The 25118-nt window shown below is 45.7% G+C and overlaps 1 protein-coding gene and 1 pseudogene across 1 annotated transcript; both read right to left on the reverse strand.

The window, feature by feature from the left end:
* Positions 1–930: 930 nt before the first annotated feature.
* On the reverse strand, positions 931–3119 carry LOC113836984 (annotated as a pseudogene).
* A 3746-nt stretch (positions 3120–6865) lies between these two features.
* Nom1 (nucleolar protein with MIF4G domain 1) lies at positions 6866–25098 on the reverse strand. Its single transcript, XM_027428641.2, is given in 15 exon segments — positions 6866–9018; positions 9799–9908; positions 12964–13095; positions 13556–13688; positions 15787–15908; positions 16774–16941; positions 17502–17612; positions 18766–19089; positions 21242–21437; positions 23631–23758; positions 24064–24312; positions 24368–24568; positions 24571–24663; positions 24701–24993; positions 24996–25098. Coding segments are annotated over 15 exon segments (2523 nt in total). The 5' UTR covers positions 25084–25098; the 3' UTR covers positions 6866–8843.
* Between the last annotated feature and the right edge of the window lie 20 nt (positions 25099–25118).

Here is a 25118-nt window from a genome sequence, read left to right on the forward strand (position 1 = left end):
TGTATACATGATAAATAAATCTTAAAAAAAGAAACTCTAAGAGACATACCTGCATACTTACATACCTACAGCTGGTGTGAATGCGAATGCCTCCCATAGGCTCATATATTTGCATGCTTAGCCCCCAGTTGAACTGTTTGGAAGGGTTAGATGTGTTGTTGTGGGTGGGCTTTGAGGTTTCAAAAGTCCATGCCGGGCCCAGTGTCTCTGCCTGCTGCCTGTAGGTCAAGATGTAGCTTTCAGTTACTACTCCAGCACCTTGACTGCCTGCCTGCTGCCACGATGGTGGGCTAACCTTCTAAAGCTGTAAGGAAGCCCTCAATTAAATGCTTTGGTCATGGTGTATCTTAACATCAGTAGAACATTAACTAAGACAAGCTTCCCTCCTGCTTTGAGATAGGGTCTCACTAGGTAGTCCTGGCCGGTTATGTGTTGACTACACTGGTCTGGAAAACACAGAGATCCCACCTGTCTCTGCCTTGAGAGTGCTGGGATTACGGGCATGTGCTACCATGACCTGCCTTTCTTTCTTTTTTTTTTTTTTAATGGAAACTAGATATTCTTTACTAGTTTATTGAGTTAAAAAAATGAAGATCCTACATTTTAAAAGGCTCTTACATACAGTACAAGTCTAATTGAAAAATGTGGAAATCAGTCAGAGGAGACATCCTCAGACACTGCCATGACACAGACTTGATGCACTTTCTTTTGAGAAAGCCCCCCTGAAATCACAACAGTGCAGCAAGACCCCAGGTAAATAGCTGCCTGCTGACCCAATACTCAAATATAGACTGAAAGTCAACAGGCGTTTTTTTGTTTTTTTTTTTTTTTTTTTTTTCTGTGTGCAACTTTTAAAAACAAATCATTAAGTTGAAATATCCAATCTGCACAGTACTGTCCCTTCACAGAAGGCAAGAAACTGCCGAAGCATCATATCAGAGGCTGACCTCGGTGCCATAGGCTGTGAACGTGGGCCTCCTTCAGGGTCTCATTGATATGGAATTAAGGGCCTTGGCACAGTGCAGACTGCTTGGGCACTGGCTGCAGGGTGGTGAGGGGTGCTGGGTCAGGATTCGGGGGTGATCTGGCTCAAGCTGCTCTCTGGCCCCCTGGCCCTGTCCAGGCTATTGATGCTGCTCCCACCACTGTCACTGCTCCGTCCTGGAAGATGGGCTACCTACTGCTCCTTTTGGTCTGGGGCGGGAGGAGGTTATCATTTCTTCTCCTTTTCCTGGTGCCGAGGCGCTCCAACCTTTTTGTTGTTGTTGTTCTTGACATCATTTTCTTCTCTTACAACAATTCTAAAGATTTATTTTATGTGCATATGTGTGTTTGAGTGTACATATGTGTACTATATGTGTGCAAATGCCTGTGGAAGCCAGAGGAGGGGGCTGAAGTCCCTGGAAGTGGAGTTACTGGTGAGATGTACAATGTGGGTGCTGGGAACTGAACCCAGGTTTTCTGCAAGAGTAACAAGTACTCTTAACTGCTCAGCCACTTCTGCAGGACCCTATTTCTTGGTTTATAAACACCATTCCCCACCCAAGGGGACAAGGCTCAGAGAGGTCAAGGCTCATTGGAGAAATAGCTGAGAAAGTATGGGAATTCACAAAATTTACTGCCAGAAAACAGGCAAATGGCAAGCATTTCATGTATGCAGAAGCTGGAGAAGCCGACTGCAGATCAGAACCCCCTCAGGTGAAACACACCCCCGTGTGTCATGACCCCTGTGCATGGAGACCATCTCAGCAGCAGGTGTGGATCTTAGCAGCAGCTCCACTCTGCTGGGTTGGCAGACGGTAGAACACTGCAAGGTACCACCCTAGGGAACATAAACGGGAGGTTCACTGAGTCAAACCTGGATTTGCAGGATGGAAATTAGGCTTACAGTTCCAAGACTTCCTCTAAGGAGGAACAGGTGTGTCCAGAGGTCTGAGCATCTCCTTGAGCCCTGGCTGGAATCGCTGGTGAAGCCTTTTCCAAGTCAGGTTAGCAAAGGCAGAAGGCAACGGCTTCTAAAAACAAGATGGTGATGCCAGGCTTGAGAGAACACTTGAGCTCCAGGGACTGACCCAAGAGACCTAACCTGAGACACGAGGACCTGTAGGTAGCCTGACAAGGCATTCTAAAGAGAAAGAAACCTCAAGGAGAACCTTCTTGGAAATCCAGAGCTGAAGAACACAATCTTGGGGAATTCCAGAGTTTCAACAGCGCAACCAGTCAGACAGAAGACCCAGCAAGCTCTCAGCAGATGTGAAACTATCTACATTCCAAACAAAAAGACAAGAGAATGAAGAGAGCAAAGAATCCTACAGGATTTAGGGCAGAACATACATCAAAACACAAAGCATGGGATCCCAGAGAGTGGGGAAGAGGATCCCAGATCATAGTGATAAAGAACTCCAAACAGATGAAGTGAAGAAGGTCTTAACTGAGACATCTTATAACCAAACCATTAAATGTCAAAGACAGAATTCTGGAAGCACCAAGAAGAAAGAGAATACATACTAAGGACAGTGGGATGATATGCTGAAAATACTAAAAATAGAACAAAATAACTACCAAACACAAGACACTAGCCTCTTGGTTCTAATTTCATTTCTATTGCCGATATATATATATATATATATATATATATATATATATATCCTGACAAAAAATGACAAACTACCAGAGGACTCTGGTAGTTTGAAAGAAAATGCCCCTACTCCCCCCAGGGAGTGGCACTACTAGGAGATGTGGTCTTATTGGAGTAGGTATGGCTTTGTTGGAGGAAGTGTGTCACTATGGAGACGGGCTTTGAGGTCTTTTGCTGAAGCTTCATTCAGTGACACAGTAGACTGACTACCTGTTGCCTGCAAGACGTAGGACTCTCAGCTACTCCTCCAGCACCACGTATGGCTTCATGCGACCACGCTCCCCACCATGATGACAATGGACTGAACCTCTGAACTGTAAGCCACCCCAATTAAATGTTTTCCTTTATAAAAGTTACCATGGCCATGATGTCTCTTCACAGCAATAGAAACCTAAACTAAGACAAGGGCTAACAATTCCAGGTTCTAGTCCATCACAGCAGGGAAGTCAGGGCAGGAACTTGAGGCAGCTACTTACTTCATATCCGGTCAAGGGCAGAGAGAAATGAATGCTGCCTGGAATGCAACTAGCTTTACTTTTATACAATCTAGGATTTCCTGTCCACTTCCTTAGATGCCATCCACAGTGGGCTTGTCCTCCCACACATCAAGTAATCAAGACAATCCCCTATAGACATACTCGAAGGCCAATCTCATCTAGACAATTCCTCACTGAGAGCCTCTTCCTATGGGAATCTCCATTTCGGCAATTTAATGACGATTTAAAACTGTCACATAAATATCCCAAATACCCTACCCTGCCCACTCAACATAGTATTCCGGCAAGGCTGTCCTCCAGAGATGAAGGGGAAGCAAAAACTTCCCCAAACAAAAGCCAAGGTAGCTCATCACTATTAAACCTACCCTGAAGAAACTGCTAATGGATACTCTTAAAACCAAAATACAAGTGAACTGTAAAGGGGGTTTTAAAATTATTTTTCTATAGCATAAAAGACAGAAGTATTCAAAATACAACAACTACATTAAATTGTTAATGGATACATCAAGGAGGGGGTGTGAGTTGTTACACAACCAAATGCAAGGGGTGTGTACACTGTGGAGAAGCAGTAATGTAGTTTCTGTATGTGATTCAGTTAAGTCGCTGTCAGCTGTTGTAGCTACAAGATCTTTATGCAAGCCTCGAGTTTATTACAAAGAAAAAAACCTGCAATGGAGGCAGAAAAGGTAAAGAGAAAGGAATCAAAGTACACCAGTACAAAAGACTCATAAAAACCAAAGTGAAACAAAAACAGAGGCCAAGGAACAAAGGACCAGGGGCCCTAAAGCAGAAGACAACTGACAAAACAGCAATAGCCTTACCTGGCAGAAACCAACTTTCTTTCCATTTTTACAGGGTTAGGAACTGAAATCTCAGCAGCATGCAAGTGGTTTGTTATCTAGAAAGCCCGGAAGATGCCATATCTCTAACCCTGATAATATAAAAAGCTTGACCTCTCCACCAAAAGACATACCCTCCTCCCCACCTTCCCAAGACCCAACTATCGCTGCACACCAGGGACTCTGTACAGTTAAGGACACAGGCAGAAAGTGGAAAGGGAATGGGGTGGATACATGCACACAGACACAAAGACTGCCCTCAACTGTCCCAAGTACCACATTCCCGCCACCCCTCAAAACAACCTCTACCAAAATCCACGGCATTTCCTCCCACAGAAACAGGGGAAAAAAATAAAATAAACAAACAAAACCCCCAAATCCATTTATAGCACCAGAAGACTACAAAGAACTAAGTGATCTTGAGAAAAACAAAGCCAGGGTTTCACCCTCCTGATTTCAGACTACACCACAGTGCAGTCATTAGAGCAGAATGGACAACAGACCTACAAGAGGATCAAAACACGACCAACTAATACTTACACAGGGCGAAAAGAACAGACCAAAGGGAAATCGTCGTGTTTTCAGTAAGCAGTGCTGGAAAAAACCAGATAGCCACATGCTAAAAGACTAAAATTAGATACCTAAATGACAATAAAAATCAACTCCCAATTGATCAAAGCCTTAAGGTAGGCATGACACTGTGGGTCTGCAGGAAATCACAGGGCAAAGGCTGTTTGACACTGGACTTGGCAATATCTTTGGATATGAATTCCACAGCGGAGACAAATGAAAACGTAAACAAGGGGGATAGCATGGAGCTAATACGATTCTACAAGGAAACAACAGTATAAGGCAGCCTTCCGGGGCTGGTAAGATAGCTTAGTGGGTAGAGATGCTTGTTCCTAGGTGATCTGAGTTCAATCCCCAGGGCCTACCTACAAGGTTGGTTCCTACCTTTGAGTTGTCCTCTGATGGCCGTATGTACACCATGGCACATGCACACCAAAAAAATAAAATGTAATAAGGCAGCTTTCAGGATGGGTGAAGGCATTTGCAAATCCTGTATCTTATATGGGCTTAATATGCAAAATACATAAGGGACTCATACAACTAAACAGAAAAACAAACAACAAACCCCAAAATTTGATAAAAAAACAAAATGGGGCAAAGAATCTGAATAAGTTTTCCCCCAAAGTAGATACAAAATGGCCAACAGGAGTGAGGAAAGGCTGCACATCACTAATCTTGAGGGGAATGCAAATCAAAACCATACTGAGGCATTGCCTCACGCCTGTCTGTATGGCTCCTGCTAAAACAGAACATAACAAATGACGGAAGGGTGTGAACCAAAGGGAGTCCTTGTACTGTGTGGGTGGGATGGAAATCGGCATAGCCATTATGCAAAACAGTGGGCAAGTAACAAGAGGAATGCCATGGGGTCCAGTATGCTGCTGGGACTGCCAGAGACACAGCTCCACCATGCTCACGGCAGCAGCACCCACGAGAGCCGAGGGCCCACAGATAGACATGGTCTGCATGCACACTCATCCTTCTCAGAGACAACAGTCCTGTCTTTTGTGACCACATGGACAAGATGGACGACACCATGCAGAGTGAAACACGCCAGACACTACATGACTTCACCTTTCCATGGACTATAAAACAAACCCAAAAGCAGAGTAGGAAGTGTTTGTCAAGGGCTGGGGCAGTGATGTTCAAGGGTACCATCACTCAGCTATGTAGAGGAGTTCTGGCGTTGACTTTAAAGCATGGGGACCACAGCTAACAGCTGTGTCATGTACTTAAACGCACCCAATGTTACCTGACTTCATCACCCGTACCTAAGCCACAGCAATAATGAAGGGGTGGGAGTGGACTTTGAAGATGGTGACAGTTTTATGTGGGCATACTTATTCCCAAAACTCATCAAATTGTACACACTGAAATGGTTTATATGTCAACCAGATTAAAGTGGTTTAGAATAAGATGGAGAGATGGCTGAGCAGGTGAGAGCACTCCTAGAGGACCCAGTTTCAAAGCACTCACAACATACACGCAAGCAAAACACTATACACATAAAAAAACAGGCCATAGGTTCCTTGCCTTACACTCAGATAATATGGGCATCTAGGAGGTAACAGTGTTATCAAGTGGAGGAAAGGGCGCTGCTGCTTATCATATAATGAGAATAAACACAGGCTGGGAAGTGGTGGCGCACGACTTTAATCCCAGAAGCAGGCAGATCTGAGTTTGAGGCCAGCCTGGTCTACAAAGAGAGTTCCAGGACAGCCAGGGCTACACAGAGAAAACCTGTCCAGAAAACAAAACAAACAATAACCCTCCCTCCCCTCAAAAAAGAATAAACACAGAAGAATTAGAAAAATTCCCTCAGACACTGTCCAATCAAGAGTCATCACAGAAGGGAAACCCTGTGATGTGTAGTAGATGGCCATCTTTATCCAACATGTTTTTTTTGTTGTTTTTTTCAGGAAGTCACATGATAAAGGGAAGAATCTGGTGACAAGCCAAGTATGAACAATCTTACACAGCCCTGTGGCAGTAGTTTCTGGGATAGTGGAAGCCAGTCTCTCCTGCAGGGACTCAAGCCAGCCTCAGAGGTGATGACGTACTACAGAAAATAGCTTATAAAAAAGGTTTATTTTAAATAAAGTTTACATCTTTATTTTATAGACAAAACTCTCCATTAAAAAAAAAAAGTGATTTTATACACATGTTTGAGACAAGGTTTCTTTATCTAGTCCCAGCTGTCCTGGAACTTGCCTTGTGGACCAGGTTGGCTTTGAACTCGTAGATTCACCTGCCTCGGCATCCCATGTGCTGAGATGAAAGGTGAGTGCTACCATGCCTAGTTTATACATTAGTTCTTAATGTTTAAACACACACACACACACACACACAGAGAGAGAGAGAGAGAGAGAGAGAGAGAGAGAGAGAGAGAGAGAGAGAGAGAGAGAGAACTGGTATCTCAGCACCTTGCAGTACTTTTCAATTGTAGGTATAATACATTTTTAAAAGTACGTATTTGGGGGCCTAGCGTGGTGGTACACACCTTTAGTCCCATCACTTAGGGCAGGGAAAGGTATGGCAGGTGGACCTCTGTGAGTTAGAGGCTAGGCTTATCTACATATTGAGTCCCAGGACAGTTAGGGTTTCATGGAGATACTCTGTCTCAAAAAACAAACAACAATAACAATAACAAAAGGGTACATTTGGGGCTGTAGATATGGCTTAGTGGTTAGTGTCTACTATTCTAAGAGGACCTAAGGTTGGTTTCCAGCACCCACACTAGCAGCTCACAACTACCTGGGACTCCAGCTCCAGGGATTCCTTTTTTGGCCTCCAAAGACACAAACGTGTCCACACACTAACACATAAATAAAATTTATAAAAAGTTAAGAAAATACACTTTTCTTTTCTGTGTGAAGTTGAGGAGCCAGCCCAGGGTTCAAGCAAGTGTTCTGCTACGGAGCTTTACTCTCAGCCTTAAATCTATATATTCTATCAATTTGATAGGATCTAGAGTCACCTGTGGGCAGACCTCTGGAAATGGCTATAAGGGAGTTTCCTGATTGGGCTAATTGAGGTGGTCACCTATCTTGAACATGAGTGGCACCTTCCCATGGGCTGGGGTCTTGGACTTAATAAAAAGGAGAAAGTGAGCTGAGCACCTGTGTCCATCTCTGTTTCCTAAGATGCAATGTGACCAGCTGCTTGAGTTCTTGCTGCACGACACTCCACCACGACAGACTGTGCCTACATAGTATGAGCCCCAGGTAAGCCTCTTTCTGCTACTCTTGCAAGGTGTTTATCATAGCAACAAGGACAGCAGCAGACACTGCTGGCTCCTCAGGGCTCAATCCTCAGGGACCTGCATGGAGACCTACGGACTACACATGGTCACCTCAAGCACAGTTACAGGACACACTGTTCAAAATTCAAACAGAAGAGGTGACCCGCATAAAAACCAGGGAGCGGCATCCCTGGTTTGTTTTCACCTTCCTGGAATGTGTACTCTACACGGGACACTGCTGGGCAGAGGGAAGGGCTCTGATTTCTACTTCTATTTAGTTGTTTCTCAACAAGTGAAGGCTGGGGTTAGTCAAGTCTACAGCATTTGAAAGAGAAGCAAACTTTAAGGCTGTAGAATAAAGAGTATTCATTCATCCAAGGCCATTCCTTCTTCCTCCGACTGTTGTACCTCAGAGAGCCCATGCTAATTCCCACCCACCACAATCACTTACAGTCACATATGTTCATATGTCTCTCTTTTCTCACCAAGTACCCAATATCTACCTGAAGCTGTCCTATCAAATAGTCCCCAAGGTGCGATTGATGAATGGGAGATATCAGATCCTAAGCACCATAGTTAGTAATTTAGATTTTGAACTTTTTTTTAACAGAGTCTCACGATTTGCTCTAGCTGTCCTGGAACTATGTAGGCCAGGCTGGCCTTGAACTCACAGATTTGCCTGCCTATGCTTCCTGAGTGCTGAGATTAGAGGCATACACCACCAAGCTTGGCCCAGCTTCTGAACTTTTAACCAGTATTTCAGAAGATAAAAAAAAAAAAAAAAAAAAGCCATCAATTTATGATCTTGCCCCTCTTCTCATGGCTTAATGCCCCATCTTCTCTCCCCTTTCCTTTTGATCTGCTATATACATACATACATACATACATATTTGAAATACACAGTACAACCCTAAGTTCAAAAAAAAAAAAAAAATCTGAAAGTATAGTATTTAAACCATGACAGAACATGGCATAATTCCTCCTGCTCTTACAGAGGCAGGACAGGCCTTTGAATTCACAAATGACATCTCTTGGTCAAATGTTCCCTTATCATTTGGCTACATTCTCAGGATGGCTTTGCCCTGTAAAGACTTGGATGCAAGGCCTGCCCTCTCTCTCAGCAGACTGGCTTCCTCAGCACTTTGGAGAGTCTGTGTGTGCTTCAGTAAGAAGTGGCTAATGAAGAGCTTCAGGCCTTCTTGCAACATTCCCAGCTTTGGGTTTTCAGACACTCTGAAAAGGAATTGGAGACACAGGTCAGGGAGGGGCTGGTCTTCCAGATCTCAGTGCCTGGTACTTCAAGCATCAAGGCAAAACCTACTTTTAAGCATTTGTTTTTTGGATGATGGACCCAAGGTCTTATATAAGACAGGCAAGTGCTCTGCTACCGAGTCACCCCCAGCCTGCCCCTTACTTAAGGGAATCTATTTTTAGACAGAATCTTGCTGTGCTGCCTAAGCTGGCCTCGAACTCCTGAACTCAAAAGATCCTCCTTTGCTCAGCCTCTAGAAAAACTGTTACCTCAGGAATGTCACTACAGCTGGCTTCTTTTTTAAAGACAAAGCAGCCTAGGGTGGCTTCAAATTTGGAACACTCCTGCCTCAGTCTCCAAGGTGCTAGGATTATTGATTGGTACATGTTACCATAACTGGTTGCACCCATCTTCTTTTGAAGTAGGATTCTTGTCTGACCTCAAATTCACCAGGCTGGCCTTGAGTTTATACAATTCTTTTGTCTCAGATTCTTAAATTCTGGGATTACAGTACGAACCCAGATGCCCAGCTTTCATTTAAGAACTTCCTGAGGGTTGGGGACGAGGCTCAGTGTGGAAGCACATGCTCAGCACAGAGGCCTGGGCCTAAGTCCCAGCATCTCATAAGAAGAAAAGGAAACGAAACCCAAGGAACAGCTTGCCACAAGCAGTGAAATGGGAGTAACCTCCACTCTTGCTCAAATGGCAATCAATCTCTCTGCTCTTTTTTCATGTCTTATCAGGAAACACTGGGCACATACCTTGAGAAAATTAAACCTAGGTCTTCTTCTTCTGTTTCCATCAACAGCTCAGTCAACACTCTCCGTAGGAAGTGGACTCTGGGTTTATCTAATTCACTGAATTCAACCACCTAAGGGTCAGGAGATAAGAAAACATCATCCTGCTGATTCAGTGCTACCATGATGTGTGTGACGCTTCTTGCTCTCTGCAACACCAACTGCTGGCAAGTACACGGAGGACTGCTGGCAGGATGGGTAGGCTAGCTCCTAGGCTACAATGGCAACAGGGGTCATAGCTACAGGGGATATACACTCCAAACCCGAGGTTTACTTAGCAGAAGGGAAACAGGTATCGCCTGTGTCCTCTGAAGTAGTCACTCTTCAGGTACAACTCATAGAGGGTGTAGCTTATAGGAGAGGAAAATTAGCACCCAGTATGTACGTGTTTCCCAAAAAGCATCAGGAACAGTACAAAGCATGTCAATTTTAGCAGTAGGATAAGCACTCTATAATTCCACCATGGTGGACTTCCACACAGAAGTCACTGCTCCGAGAACCACAGACATTAACATGGAGAAAACACAAACGAAGATGAACTTAAATAGAACTTCACAAGCTTTTCCAAACATGCTTTCCTTAACACTTTGGGCTTTTCCTCCAAAATTTTGGGTTTCTTTATTCTTTCTCTAACACCACCAATCCAATCCCATGGCTGCTTATTTTGTTTTGTGACTGACCTCCATGCCAGCTTAAATGGCATGGTCATTTTTCCTTCTCTCTTCCAGACAGCTGCTGAGATTTTACAGCTTGCCTGTAGTTGTTCTTCCTTTTTAAAATGCTAGCCGGGCGTTGGTGGCACACACCTTTAATCCCAGCACTTGAGAGCAGAGGCAGGTGGATCTCTGGGAGTTCGAGGCCAGCCTGGTCTACAGGACGGCCTCCAAAGCCACAGAGAAACCCTGACTCAAAAAAAAACAAAAAACAAAAAACAAAAAAAAACCAAAACAACAAAAAAAAAACCCCAAAACAAAACAAAACAAAAATTAATAAAATTGCCCATGCTCTTCAGTTCTTCCAGAGGCCCTGAGTTCAATTCCTAGCATCCTAGCAACTACATGGTGGCTGACAACCATCTATAATGAGGTTTGGTATCCTCTTCTGGCATGTAGCCATATATGCTAGAACACTGTATACATAAAAAATAAAAATACAAAAAAATTGCTGAGCTCTTAAAGAGAGAGAGAGAGAGAGAGGGAGGGAGGGGGGAGATGGAGGAGAGAGAGGTGAGGGAGAGAGCGAGATCTGCAGAAGTACAGTGTATGGTAACAAGGTAGTGCCTAGAGAGGCTTGACCTATGCAGAAAAGCATGCCTAGGAACAAGGATAAACACATTAGAGTGGCTGCCTGAGAAAAGCTAAGGACACACACAAGAGCCCAGGAACACGGTCAGCAATGTGTCTAGGGCCCTGTGACAGCTATTCTTGGTCGTCAACTTGACTACATCTGAACCTAAAGCCCCACCCGTGAGGGATTTTCTGCTTAATCTGAAATAGGAAGATCCACTTCTAACCTAGAGCTTGGGGTGGGAAGATTCACCTTTAATCTGGGCCACACCTTCTGCTGGAAGTCACATAGGACATGCAAGAAGGGAGCTTTTTGCTCTCTGCCTGTCTGCCCTGCCTTGCTAGCAAGTCCATTCCTTCACCAGCATTGGAGCTACTTTTTCAGAATTCCACATATACTGAAGATCAGCTGAGATTATTTAACCCATGGACTAAGCAATACTAGATTCTTGGATTTTTATGCTCACAGACAGCCATTGTTGGATTAGTTGGAGTGTACACTGCAAGCCATTCTAATACCCCTGCCCCCGCCACACACAGATTTATTCTATATGTTGTTACTGTAAAGAACCCTGACTAATACAGCCCTATCTCCCACAACTGGCTCCTGCCCACTTCTCAAAGTCACAAGGAAACTGTCAAGGACAAATACAGGACAAAGAAGGCTGCCCTGCAGACCAGCAATGTCACAGAAGGACACTGAACTTAGGTCCCTGACTTGTCTCTGCTATTTACCTCCTTTAGGTTTTTTTAGGCTACTGCAGCACACCTTGAACCCCACCTCCTGTGCCTGGCTTCCCTGTTTTCTGTACCGATACCTCTGGTGGGGAACTTACAGCCTTATGGTATTTTGCACTGAAGATCCACAACTATGTCATTAAAAGGAGGGAAGTCTGTCCTAGCCAGTATTATGTCAACCTGACACAAACCACAGTCTTCTGAGAGGGGGGAGCCTAAGTTGAGAAAATGTCTCCATAAAATAAGATTGATTCAGGAGGGCCCAGCCCATTGTGGGTGGGGCCATCTTGGGATCCATAAGAAAGCAGGCTGAGCTGCATTCCTCCAGGACCTGCTTCTGCTTCCAGGTTCCTGTCCTGACTTTCCCTTGGCGATACCTAGAAGTGTAAGTGAAATAAACCCCTTCTTCCCCAAGTTGCTTTTGGTCTTTGTGTTTATCACAGCCATAGTAACTAACCCTGAAGACAAAGTCCTCCTTCACTTCATGCTCCCAGCTGAGCTGTGACCAGTTCAGCATCGTACAATTACGACGAAGAACCTGTAACTGGGCTGATGCCATGGCTCAGCAGGTAAAGTCATTTGCTGACAACCCTGATAACCTGAGTTGATTTTCAGAACACATGTGGTGGAAAGAGAACCAATTTCTGATGGTTGCATTTTGACCTCAGCATATGCAAGCCTCCCATCCCCCACATGAAATAAATAATGTAAAGCAAAACAAAACCAAAAAAATAGTGCAAACCCCATAACTAGTCACTAATTTACTCTAAGTAAATTTACATTATATATTGATTGGATATTTTCTGTGAAGGCTATGCTAATGAAAACATTTTCATAGCTAGGGGTAGTAGGTGTGGATGGCGGTGGCAGGGGCACACACCTTTGACCCCTGTGCTGGTGAGGCAGAGGCATGCAGATCTCTGAGTTGAAGGACAGCCTGGTCTATGGAGGGAATTCGAGGACAGCCAAGGCTACAGAGAAACCCTGTCTCAAAAAACAAAACAAATAAAAACCAAAAAGAAAAACATTTCAGAAGCTCAGAAAATGCATTTTTAAAATAGACCAAATAAAAAAGCATTCTACAAATTTCTTCCATTATACATACCTTTAGGATAGAAAGTGGAAGTGACTTTGTCTTCAACAAGTGTGCTACCAGATGAGCCAGATTTGAGAACTTAGTGGCTGTCAAATTTTCTAGGTCCCGAAATTTGTCCCATATGCCGAACTGGAAAGTCATCTAATTAACAGTAAAGAAGAAAAAAGGTAAATGTAACAAATCACTGGAACAACTCACGATGAACATACTCTAAAGGTACCCTATTTCTTACCCCTCGTTGTCAATAACCCAAATCAGGTCTAAAAGCAACTTCACTGTCCCTTCCTGTCATCATCATAGAAGCCCCTTTTGGTTGTAGTTTTGTCTCACAACGTCATCATATAGCTTTGAAGAAAGGTTGTTACCAACAACCAGTTATTAGAGATCAGTGCCCTGAAACACTACAGAAGTGCCGAGCAGCCTGACCACAATCCTCCCAGCTGAAACAGATAAGATTTCTTGGGATGTTCTGGACCCTTGTTACCATGCCCCCCTGTTCTATCTTCTCTCCAATGCAGGGAAGCCTGGCCAAGATCCGTGATGGGGACACGGGTTCCTGGTATCTTTACCAGGCAGATGTATTGGTAGTCTTCTCAATTACCTGGAATCTCCTTTCATAGCTGCAGAACTTGCTAGCCAGGAAAGCGTAGAAAGGATTATAGGTTTTTTCCTGCAGGCAGCAATCCATGAGGATGTGAACAATCTCTCTCTCCTGCTGGTCTTTCAGCCCAAGCCTGCAAACAAACAGCCAGACTAAGAATGTTTTCTACTTTCAATTTTTTTGGCAAAATCGGCCCCTCCCTGTCTGAGGAATCTAGTAGAAAGTGAACTGATAAAGATGGTGGTGACAGTCACATATTGGGCCACAACCCAGTCTTGTCCCTGGCTTCTATGGGCCTCAGTTTTCCTAATATGACGAAATGTGTGAGGCACAATGTAACACACAAATTATAAAGTAGCTACAATCCTCAATGCTGGTTCTTGCAGATAATACACAGAATTCTCCTGTGATGCCATGAAGCTGAGTGTGGTTAAGGTAATGACTTTACTTTTTGATTTTTTTAAATGTATTCTTCAAATTTTTTATTTTTTATGTGTATGGGTGTTTTGCTTGCATGTATGTTTGTGCCTCACCTGCATGTCTACCGCCCATGGAGACCAAAAGCAGGCACCTGAGGCCCTAGAACTGGAGTACAGTTTTGGTGAGCTGCCTGTGGGTTTCAGTAATCATATCTGGGTTCTGTGGAAGAGCATCACCAATTGCTCCATCTCACCAGACACTTACTTTCTGAGGTTTTTGTTTTTGTTTTGTTTTGAGACAGAGTTTCTCTGTGTTGGTTGTTCTCAGGTTGTCCTGCAACTTGCCCGGTAGACCAAGTTGGCCTTGAACTTAGACGCTGGGTCCCAGCCCCCACAGGGTCTCTGGGAGTGGCATCCTGCATTCTAGTCCTGGCTTACAGTACCACTTCACCTGGGGAAAACACCAGCTCCTCCATCAGGGTTTTTCCACTGTGCTATAAGCGTATATAAGGCTGCTCTCTCCCTGGAAAATGGCAACTAATAAAGATGGAAAGACACAAGTGGCCGGATGGCTAGGTTTTTAACTAAATCTCCAGGCTTTCGCCTGATACTCAGACTTAGTCGAGGCAAGAACGCCACAGTCAGAGATCCTAGTGCTGGGATTAAAGGCATGTGCAACCACACCTGGCACTTTCTGACTTTTATAATTTAAGGTGACTTTCTCACTTTTATAACTTAAGGTGACAGCTGTGATGCCACATAACAATAACCCAACACTCAGGAAAATGAGGGGGAGATTTGTGAGCTCAAGACCAGCTTGACCTATACAGGGAACCTGACTCAAACTCCCTGACTCAAACACCCTTCCCCCAGGGAAAACGCACAACAAAATGAATGCATTCTTTTCTGTGTAGTCCTGTGAGTGTGGATAGGCCCACAGGGTCAGGCAGCAGCACCACAGTGGAAACGCAGGAAGTTTTACAACCCCTACACCCCCCTCCTTTGCAGCAGGGCATCTCCCTGAAACATAGGCCACCATGGATGTATTTCTGTGCCTCTCTAATTCTGCTGTGTCAACATGTCAACAGTCATGGAGTGGCTGTCCAAGTCCGGCTAACCTTCCTTTAACAAAATCCCTCAGAGACAGACACTGACTGGGGGACTCGGTGCTACCTACATTCAGCAGTTAGGTCTCAGAAACATAAGCAATCTCAAGGTTTCCATATCAATAAGGCCTAGTTCAGAAAACCTAATCAGGCCAGGCAGTGGTGGTGTATGCCCTTAATCCTAGGGCTCTGGGGACAGAGGTAGGCAATCTCTGTGAATTCGAGGCCAGCCTGGTCTACAGAGTGAGTTCCCGGACAGCCTCCAAAACTACACAGAGAAACCTTGTCTTAAAAAACAAAAAAATTAAAATAAAACAGAAAACCCAAACAAGACTTGCAGTTATTTCTAAATTGAGTCAATAAAGGATTTGACATTCAATTGTTTATAAACACTTTGTAAAATTTACAACTAATTATAGAAACTATATTGTAAGTTTTATATTAAGAGAAAGATAGAGATAACAATTACAGCCTTGACAGATTATCAGGTGGCTGGTTACCTAACCCTGCCAGCCAAGCTCTCACATGCTACTTATCAAGGGCACACTAGTAGGGTCTTATGAAGGTCACATGGGCTCAGAAACCCAGGTGAGAGGAAAGTAATGGGAAAGACTCAGTGGCTCAATTACCCAAAGCTAAAACCTAGATCAACGAGTTGTGTTATGTTTATTAAATAACAGAGGAAAATGTTCACACCAATGCTTACTTCAGCAGCTTCTCAAAAGCATCCAAGAAGTCCTCACTTGTCATTATAGTGCAGAAGATGTTCCTCCTGACATCAGTGTTCATTCTCTGCTTCTTCGCAAGTTCCAGCATCTTGGAGCTGACCTGAAGAGAAAGAGATCAGTGTCCAGACCCTCCCATCATCCCACTGGAAGCAGTCTCCACAGAAACAGGACACTGTAACATAGCACAGCACAGCATGTTTCTGAACTTAAATTTCTGAAGTGTAACATACACATTTGAGCATATGTGACTGTAAGTGGTATGTACACGTATGCATGTAAATGCCACGTCTGTCTGTATTCTTAGGCAATTCCTACACAGGGAGAAAAGTTCAGTGGAGGCCTCCTCAGGAGGTGGCTCTGATCTGTGCATCAGACCTGTGCATCAAATGAAGTTCAAGTTCACATATTAGCTGCTGCCAGCATCTGGGAGCCACAACTAGCAAGTGAGACGAGGGTGCCCAGAAAGGAAAGACAGTTGGAACTGGAACCTACACCTCTTGGGAACAGCATGTGCCCTAGTTCCAACAACAGCTCCTCTCAAATTAATTTCATTTTCACCCCTTTCTCATTCTATTCAGTTTCTAGATTTTGTTTGAATTGGGCTTTGGAACTTTTTTTTTCATTTTGGTTTTTCAAGACAGGGTTTTACTTAGTAGCCCTGGCTGTCCTGTATCACTCTGTAGACCACGCTGCCCTTGAACTCACAGAGACCTACTAGCCTCTACCTCTGGGAGTGTTGGGATTAAAGGTATGCACCACCTCCGCCCCACAGGCTTTGGGACTTTTAAAACTTCTTAAGACTGAGAAGCTGAATAAATCGTATGCCAACAGAAGCTACTTCTATGAAGCCTCCTGATAAGCCTGTCTGGAACATTTTCAAGAACACTCAGGAACAACAGCGAGCTATTTTAGGCAGAGCAGACTTCTGACACAGTAGGTCAGGCAGCCAACAGGGGTCTTCATACCGTTCCTGCAAGTGGCTTCTGTAGTTGTGTTTGATGACTGTTGTCAATCATTGGGGTCCCACTCCACGCAGACCCCACAATCCACCAGCGCCCAGTCTGCTCCGCATTTAAGATGCCATCCCAGGAGATTCGGAGCTGAGTCTCAGAACCAGAGCCAGCATTGCGCACCTGATGGAAAGAAAAGGCTTCATGAAATAAGTGCTTTGGCTGCCTCACTGCACTTCTGTCATGCTTTGTCTGAAAATGGCAGTTTCCCTGTATGACTATGGCAACGAATGGACAACTGGAATAGTTAGCCTGTTTGGAAAAATGACAGAAAGAGTCGCCAACTCTCAGTGTTCTGTTTGTGAAATCTATGGGTTCATTATCCAAATGTGTGTGACCTGAGCTCTGCAACAATTACTATGTGACTAAAGACTTAGAATGACTGAGGTAACCATCCAAGGCTGCATGGCAAGACTACAGCCTGGACATCTGAGGAGCTTCCTGGTTCCAGGTGGGGTGTGGCCTTCTGAGCATCAACAGAGGATCTTATCACACAGCCTTAGCACCTCAGGAGACTTGTACTGAGCACTCAACCAACCTGATGATTCCTGTGCATGGAGATTCCACAATCTCACTACAGGCATATAGTTTCTGAGACTTGTGCTGGACATAGTGTGACCACTGTCACACTGGGTTAGGATGGCATAGAGGCCCAGGACAAACCAGAATAGGGTGTCACTCACCAGTGCTCTCTGTAACTTCCTTAGTTTCTCCACAGGCTCAGGATCATAGCCAGGGATTTTACGCATGTCATTGTTCTTCAGAGCCAGCATTGTCTCCAACATGAACCGCACCTTAAAGGAAAAGGAAAACCACTTGAACTCATCATTTAACAGTCACTGAGGATTCCACGTGGCAAGAAACACACCACTGATGAGAGCACTGATAACCTGGAGGTGGTCTGTGATACCTTTAACATCTCAAAGTGGTAGAATATTCTAAAATAGACGCATCTTACTATCCAGAGGTCTTCCCTCCTCCACTCCCATAACCCCAACCCTGGGATAAGGGTGACCCAGAATCCTTCTTTGCAAACACTTCAAGACTCATCTAGATGCCAAGCTGACTATTCAGAAGCAGTCATCTTCCCTTTCAGCTTCAGATTTCCTCCTGGATGTCCTGCAGGGTGACCCTAAACGCCCATCCATGTCCCTGCTCCTCCAAAAGTCACTCACTCCAGACTCCCAAGCCTACACCCACCATCACCACACTTACACATGCTTTTTTGTTTAGAGATTCCTGAAGTCCTGAGCCCTGCTCTGGCTCCATCTTTTCTACACTGGAGTCAAAGTGGCCACCAAAGTAGAACATCTGCCAATAACTATCTGCTCAGATCTTACTCCAACCAAGAAAAAAACCTGGCTCCCTGGGCCCTATGTTCTCTCTGGTCAAGCCTCCCAAGTTCCCACAATGGTGCTCTTCAGCGTGGCATTCTCCTTCCTCCATGAGGACTTCTCAGGTGCTGTCCTAACCCCTCAGATAGGGTCAGAGCTGTGAGCCTATTTTATAGAGGAAACTGACTGGCAAGACTAAGCCTATGCTGCTCAGAAGCAGTGTCACACATCAGACCCAGGCTGACACCCAAGCCTGGGAAACAGCTTCTGAGAGAGCAAACAAATCAGTTATAATCATAAAAGATGTATGGTTCTTAATGAAGAAACAAGGTTCAAGCAGAGTATGGTGGTACAAACCCATAATCCCAGCACTCAGAAGAGGATCAAGGGCTTGAGGCCAGCCTGGGCTACATAGCTGAGACTCCATCTCAAAAAACCTAGGAAACAAAAGCAAATTCCTCAAAACCAAGGTCAGACTAAAGACAAAGCCACAGGTAAGTCAGAAGAGAACAGAGAGCATTAAGGTATGAACTGGTGTTCGGCCAGATATTCATTTGTGCTCTTTCTCTCTGTGTACTTCGTGGGCACTTAGCAGGTCAAGTGGCACTCCTACCCTGTTCTGGTCCTGAAACTTGCTGCCTGCCCCACTGGCTTTGGCCTGGGCATCTGTGATCAGCTGCTTAAGTGACAGGGCGTCATCTTTTCTCAATGCAAAGCCCACATTTTTCAGCATCAGCAGGATCAGCTCAATGTCTTTTTCCGTAAAAGTTCCAACAAGCTTCTTCAAAATGTCAAAGATGAGGAGAGACTGTACCACGTGGAAGTTGTACAAGTGGGCAATCATGGTAAACAGGTTGTCCAGCTCTTTCCCCTCACCTCCATCTTTATAGACATCATCAAACTTCTTCACCACAGCCTCCAGGAAGCAAGCACCGACCTGAAGGGGACGGAAGAAATGTCATCATGTCATTCTGGGACCCTGGCCTGTCAAAGGCACAGATACCCGGTAAGTGCAACACGGACACAGGTGGGATAAGAACTCTAGCAGGGGAGTTGGTAGCTAAGAATGCAGACTTGAGTAACTCGGGCTTCACATACTGATGAGAAGATTCTATGATTCTCCATAGCAGACATGGTACCGACTGCTTGCCTCAGCATACAAAATTTTTCTGTAAAAATATTCTCATTTTTTTTAGAAACAACAACAAAGTGGGCTCCCTAGAAAAATTTCTTTTTCTTTCTTTCTTTCTTTTTTTTTTTCAAGACAGGGTTTCTCTGGAACTAGCTCTTGTAGACCACGCTGGTTTCGAACTCACGGAGATCCACCTGCCTCTGCCTCCAGAGGTGTGCACCACCACCACCCAGCGAAAAATTTCTTTAAAAAAGGTGATGGCGAGATGGCTCTGCATAAAGGAGCTCGCTTCCCACCTGATGATCTGAGCCTGATGTCAGGATCTACTTAAAGCTGATAGCCAGGGGACAGCACCAAGCCAAGAACTAGCAGATGCCTGATGAAGCTGGCCAAGGTCACTATGGCACTGTCCTTTTGCTGTTCTGGAACATTCTACTTACAATTTCTAAGTATATGCTGGAGAGGAAGAAGGCCAGGATTTCAACCAGTGGTGGTTCTGAACAAAGGCAGTGACCCTCCTGCTAGTAGCATTGTCTTGTGACTACCTTCTCCAGCAGGACATCCAGCTGGGAGATGAGTAAGGCAGCTGGGACCGATGGGAAAGAAAGGGCTGCTCATAAAGTGACCTGGGCCAGACTGGCAGGGCAGGCATCACTGGGTATAATTCCCAGTGATTTGGTCTGGATCTCCAGGAACTAGACAGGATTAAGTAGGTTGTGGGGTGCTGGTCAAAATCTGGTTCATGTCAGTTGGACTTGTGCATATTTATGCTAAAACTCACATAAGGTAAGACATGTAGATGTACAAGGGTAAATGAGACACACATATAACTCAGAGTGTAATGGGCAAGTGCACATAGGATTGCTAGACTGCAAAACAATGGAGCTACAAAGACTGGCAATACTGATTTCTGGAGGCCAAAATTAAAGGCCTGAGGCTCTCAGTGAAGAAAAACCTAAGAACACCCTCTCAGCAGTATATCACCACCACCTATGCTCATGAAGAATGTTAACAGTCAGGATGCTTCAGAGAGCAAGAAACATTGAGACACTAATTCAGGTATGTTTTCAGTACACAAATAGGTCCAATTATGTAAAAGGCTAAAATTTGAATTCTATTAATGTTCTTAAAATTAAATATACTAGTATAACCTAGAAATAGGAAAAAAACCCATGTTGCCAACTATGAATTTTAGCACAGATCTGCAAAGGCATGAATGTTAATTGATTGAGAAAAGGAACACAGTAGCTGAGAACACCATCAATATTTTTTTCCTTCCATGAGTTCCTGGGAGGTTTTTCTCAGCACAGTTTAATGGGAACCAGCATCCTGAGAACATAGCATATCTGGCACAAGCTTTAGTGGATGCCATTAGCTAAAGTACTATAATGACTTCCCCTTGAACAAGTCATCTCATTGTCCTTCATGCTATTAGCAAAGGTTTAAATGGGAAGTAGGACCAATAATTTCAGATTTTCAAATCAAGTAAATTCCTGATGTGCTGTGGTGGTCACATCTATGACTTTTAAAATAACTTACTGAAATGCTGTCTGCACTCAAATCACTTTGATTAAGTCTGTAGAACTGTCCCAGTGTGGTATAGGATGGGGGAGGCACCACAGCAGCCAGAGTACAGTGTCAATTACTGTGATTATGGGGCACCAGGAAAGCTGTCCAGGGCATCCATTACACTTTGTAATGGCAAGAAAATGGACTCAGGCATTCACATGTGAAAATAAGCATAGCCCTTGGGGTAGGGGGTGTGGGCACACTACAGAAGCACAATTCCTGAGACAGCCAGTGTAGATCTTGCACAGCAGGGCTTCTGAGGTAGTTACACCACTCTCTCCCCTGTCCTGAGATTCCCAATACCTTCACTTCTCAAACTCACTGACTCCATGCTGGGTTACTATTCCAGATGACATAGTCAGGATATGGAGAAAAGGCACAGATGTACCTCTATTCCAACTGTGTGGTGAAGGATGCTGACTAAAAGGACATGCTCCATCATCAGTCTGCTGGGCATGGCTGAGGCAGTGACACAGGCATCCATGAGGGCATCGGTCAGGGTGTCGTTCATGTGCTTCCTGCTGTGGGCCATGTACAGCTCCTCCAGCTGCCCACTTATAGATGCCATGTTTGGCTCGCTCAGCCTGTAGAGGAGTATGAGCAAAGTGTTACTCAGACATTCTGTTTTATTCCTGGCCCAGAAGCCACCCTGACTCTGCCACAAAAACTTGGTGCATGCTGCTCATAACACACTCTAGAATCCCTAAACAATAATGTAACTGTCTTTTAGCAGAGCACAGCTACTGAAGCATACCCTAGGATCTTCTCTAAGTCTGTACATATGCCCAAAGGAAGCCTGGCCTAGCATCTCCCAGAGGCAGTGATCACTCCTAGGTGGTGAGTTTAAAAACACTGACCTAACTCATCTCTTACTCAACACAAACATACTCTGTTCCTATATACATTGTGTACCTGTGCTTAATACTGAACCTGCTATCAAAACAACAGTGGAATTACGGGATATTGGGGAAACAGCATGAGATTTAATGAAAAAGCAATAAAAAGCACAGAGGGAAGAGGTGGCGTGACAAGGGCTGGCATGAGAGCCTTCTGTGACAGAACAGTCATGCATCTCAATATTGGTGGCGGTCACCCAGATCTTCATGCAACAAAACTCCACAGAATCAGTCTCTACCTCTCTCTTGCAAAAACGATGATGAGACCTGAAAAAAATTGTCATGAGCCGGGTGTTGGTGGCACATGCCTTTAATCCCAGCACTCAGGAGGCAGAAGCAGGCAGATCTGTTTTGAGTTCAAAGCAAGCCTGGTCTAAAGAGCGAGTTCTAAACCCTGTCCTGGGGAAAAAAATGTCAGAGCTGTGTGTCAGTCTCATTTGAGACAGGGTCTCATGTATTCAAAACTGGTCTCCAACTTCCTATGTAGTCAAGGATGATCTTGAACTTCTGATCTTCCTACATGTACCTCCAGAGTCCTGGGATTAAAGACATTACAGGCATGTTTCACTATGCTTGGTTTACGTGATCTGGCAAGTTAGGGCTACAGGCTTTGTGCATGTTAGACAAGTACTCTACCAACTTAGCCACACCCCCAGTTCTCTCTGTGTTTTGTTTTTAACTATAGTGTAGGCTGGAGTGATCCTTCTAAGGACTTCCCTACACTGTTAACGCCCCATGATCTATAATAACAACTTGTTTGTTTTTCCTGAGACGGTTTTCTCTGTGTGGCCCTGGCTGTCCTGGAACTCACTCTGTACGCAGGCTGGCCTCTAACTTGGACATCTGCCTGCCTCGGCTGCCTAAGTGCTGGGATTAAAGGCATGTGCCACCACAGCCTGGCCTATAATAAGCAGCAACAAAAGAACAATATACATTAGAAACGTGACAAAGTTAGAATAGGTGCCATAGACCAGGACAGTAGTCACCTTTAGAGGACTTAGAAGAGGGCCCTGAATGAGGCTGAATGAAAGAAGTGATTCCAGTTCATCTGTGCAACCCTGAGACAGCCAACAGGGAAAGGCAACTAACAAATTGCCACCCACATGGCTTCCAATGAACCTTCTGATTTTTTAAAGAAAATTATTTTTCAAAAATGAGTGCTCTGTTTGCATGTACAACTTTATGCCAGAAGAGGGCATCAGATCACATTACAGATGGTTTCGAGCCACCATGTGGTTGCTGGGAATTGAACTCAGGACCTCTGTAAGAGCAGCCAGTGCTCTTAACCACTGAGCCATCTCTCCAGACTACCCTCTGATGTTTTTTTCTTTCTTTCTTTCTTTCTTTCTTTCTTTCTTTCTTTCTTTCTTTCTTTCTTTTTGTTTTTCGAGACAGGGTTACTTTATGGCTTTGGAGGCTGCCCTGGAACTAGCTTTTGTAGACCAGGCTGGTCTTGAACTCAGAGAGTTCTGCCTGCCTCTGCCTCCCGAGTGCTAGGATTAAAGGTGTGCAACCCCATCTCCCGGCCTGAAGTTTTATTAAAACGGACAATAACAAATGAAGACACAAATGGTAACAGAGTACCCTGTTCAGCACCAGATAATTCACTTTTGCATGGAGGGGTGACTTCGGCTGGGCCATTCCTAGGATGACACAGAACCCTGCCCTGTTCCTTCCTGCTTCTCAGAATAACCTGTACCAGGGCTTCAAACATGGAAAGGGCAATATTAAACAGTTGAGCATCCTACCTCTTCAAGGTTAGGTCCAGGTGTCTCACACCAAGAACAAGGATCCAAAACATTGTCTAGTCCTAGCCCGTCATTTGCTTTTTAGTTGGTTTCTATGGTTACGTGAAGACAAGCCACGATTCTGTAAGGTTACCTGTTAATTAGGCCTTTAACGTGTTTCTTGAGCCTTTGTAGTTCTTCTTTCTTGTGGGCATCCATTGTCTCCTCGCCCCTCAACCGAGGTGGGATGTACTTTTCACCACTTTCACCACAGTGATGCTCCTTGAAGACGGGAATAAAATTGCAAAAAATTTACAGTGGACAAATCAGGTGCTTTTCCTCGTTATTTATTCTTAATACTAACCGCATGAGGATTTGGGGCAGCCATCATTACAGGCCACCGCTTTTTAACTAAGTGAGGCTCTACTGAGTGAATGCCTGGGTCGGCCTTTCCCTCAGCAGGCTGTGGCTGCCACCGTGTGTCGCTGCCGATTCTGTTCTGTGCCCGGGTTACTCCCCCTCACCCCCACCCCCACCCCCGGTATGGAATGACAGCCCAGAGGGCCTACAGGCTGTTGGTGTCATACCTGACGCTCTGTGTCATCTTCTGAAGAACTTTCGCTCTTTTCCACGGCCTCTGCAAAACGGACTCTCTTATTCCCTTTACTTTGGAGCGTCACAGCTCCTGCTTCTCTCTCGTTCTGCAAGCTCGCATCCTCCCGATCCTCCCGCTGCGCTGTGGAGTCGGAGTCCTCCTCGCTTTCCTCGGAACTGTTCTCTGGGTCACTCTCCAGGAGTGTTTGTCCAGCCTCCCCCTTTTCCTCCTCCTCCTCCTCCTCCTCCTCCTCCTCCTCCTCCCTCCTCCTCCTCCTCCTCCTCCTCCTCCTCCTCGCTGCTTTCGTACAGGCCGCCGCCGCCTCTCCCACATTCCAGGGCGCCTAGAATGTAATCCAGCCCGTCGCGCGCGAAGCTGAGCGGCACCGCGCTGCCGTCGCCCTTCTTCTTGCGCTTGTTCAGGCCGAGGCACCGCTCCAGCTTTCGGATCTCCCGGTCCTCCTCCTCGTTGGCCGCTAGAAGCGCCCGCTTCCGGGCGCGGCGGCGGCGGCGGCGGCGGCGGCGGCGGGCTTCCCGGGGGCACCTTTAGCCTTGGCCTTAGCTGAGATCGCCGAGGCCGAGGCCGTCTTCGCCTCAGCCGGGCCGCCGGGCCTTCAGGTCGGCGCGGGCCGCCTTGGCCGCGGCGGGGTTGGCTGTGGCCGCGGCGGGGGTCGCTGGCGCCTCCGAGGGCCGTGCGGCTTTCCGGACGCCGCCGCCGCCCTCTCGGTCCGCGGCCCCGGAGCCCACGGCCCTCTGCAGGCGCCGCGCCTTCCTCAGCTGCCGCTTCTCCTTACGAAGCTCCTTGCGGCTCCTTCGCCCGCCGGGCCGGGAACCAGCCACAGCCCCGCGGCCCTCGCGGCCCTCGCTCTCGGACGTGGCCCGCACGAAGTCCGCCACGGCCAGCCGCAGCCGCTTCAGGGGCCCCCCCCGCCACCCGGACCGCGGCCACCCGGACCGCGGCGCTTCCGGCCCGCCATGCGCCGCTGCGCTCCGCCGCGGCCCGCAGCCACCATGCCGGCAGACACGGGCACCTTCCGGGACGCCCAGC

The sequence above is a fragment of the Cricetulus griseus genome, chromosome 8 (genome assembly GCF_003668045.3).
Source record: "Cricetulus griseus strain 17A/GY chromosome 8, alternate assembly CriGri-PICRH-1.0, whole genome shotgun sequence".
NCBI lineage: Eukaryota > Metazoa > Chordata > Mammalia > Rodentia > Cricetidae > Cricetulus > Cricetulus griseus.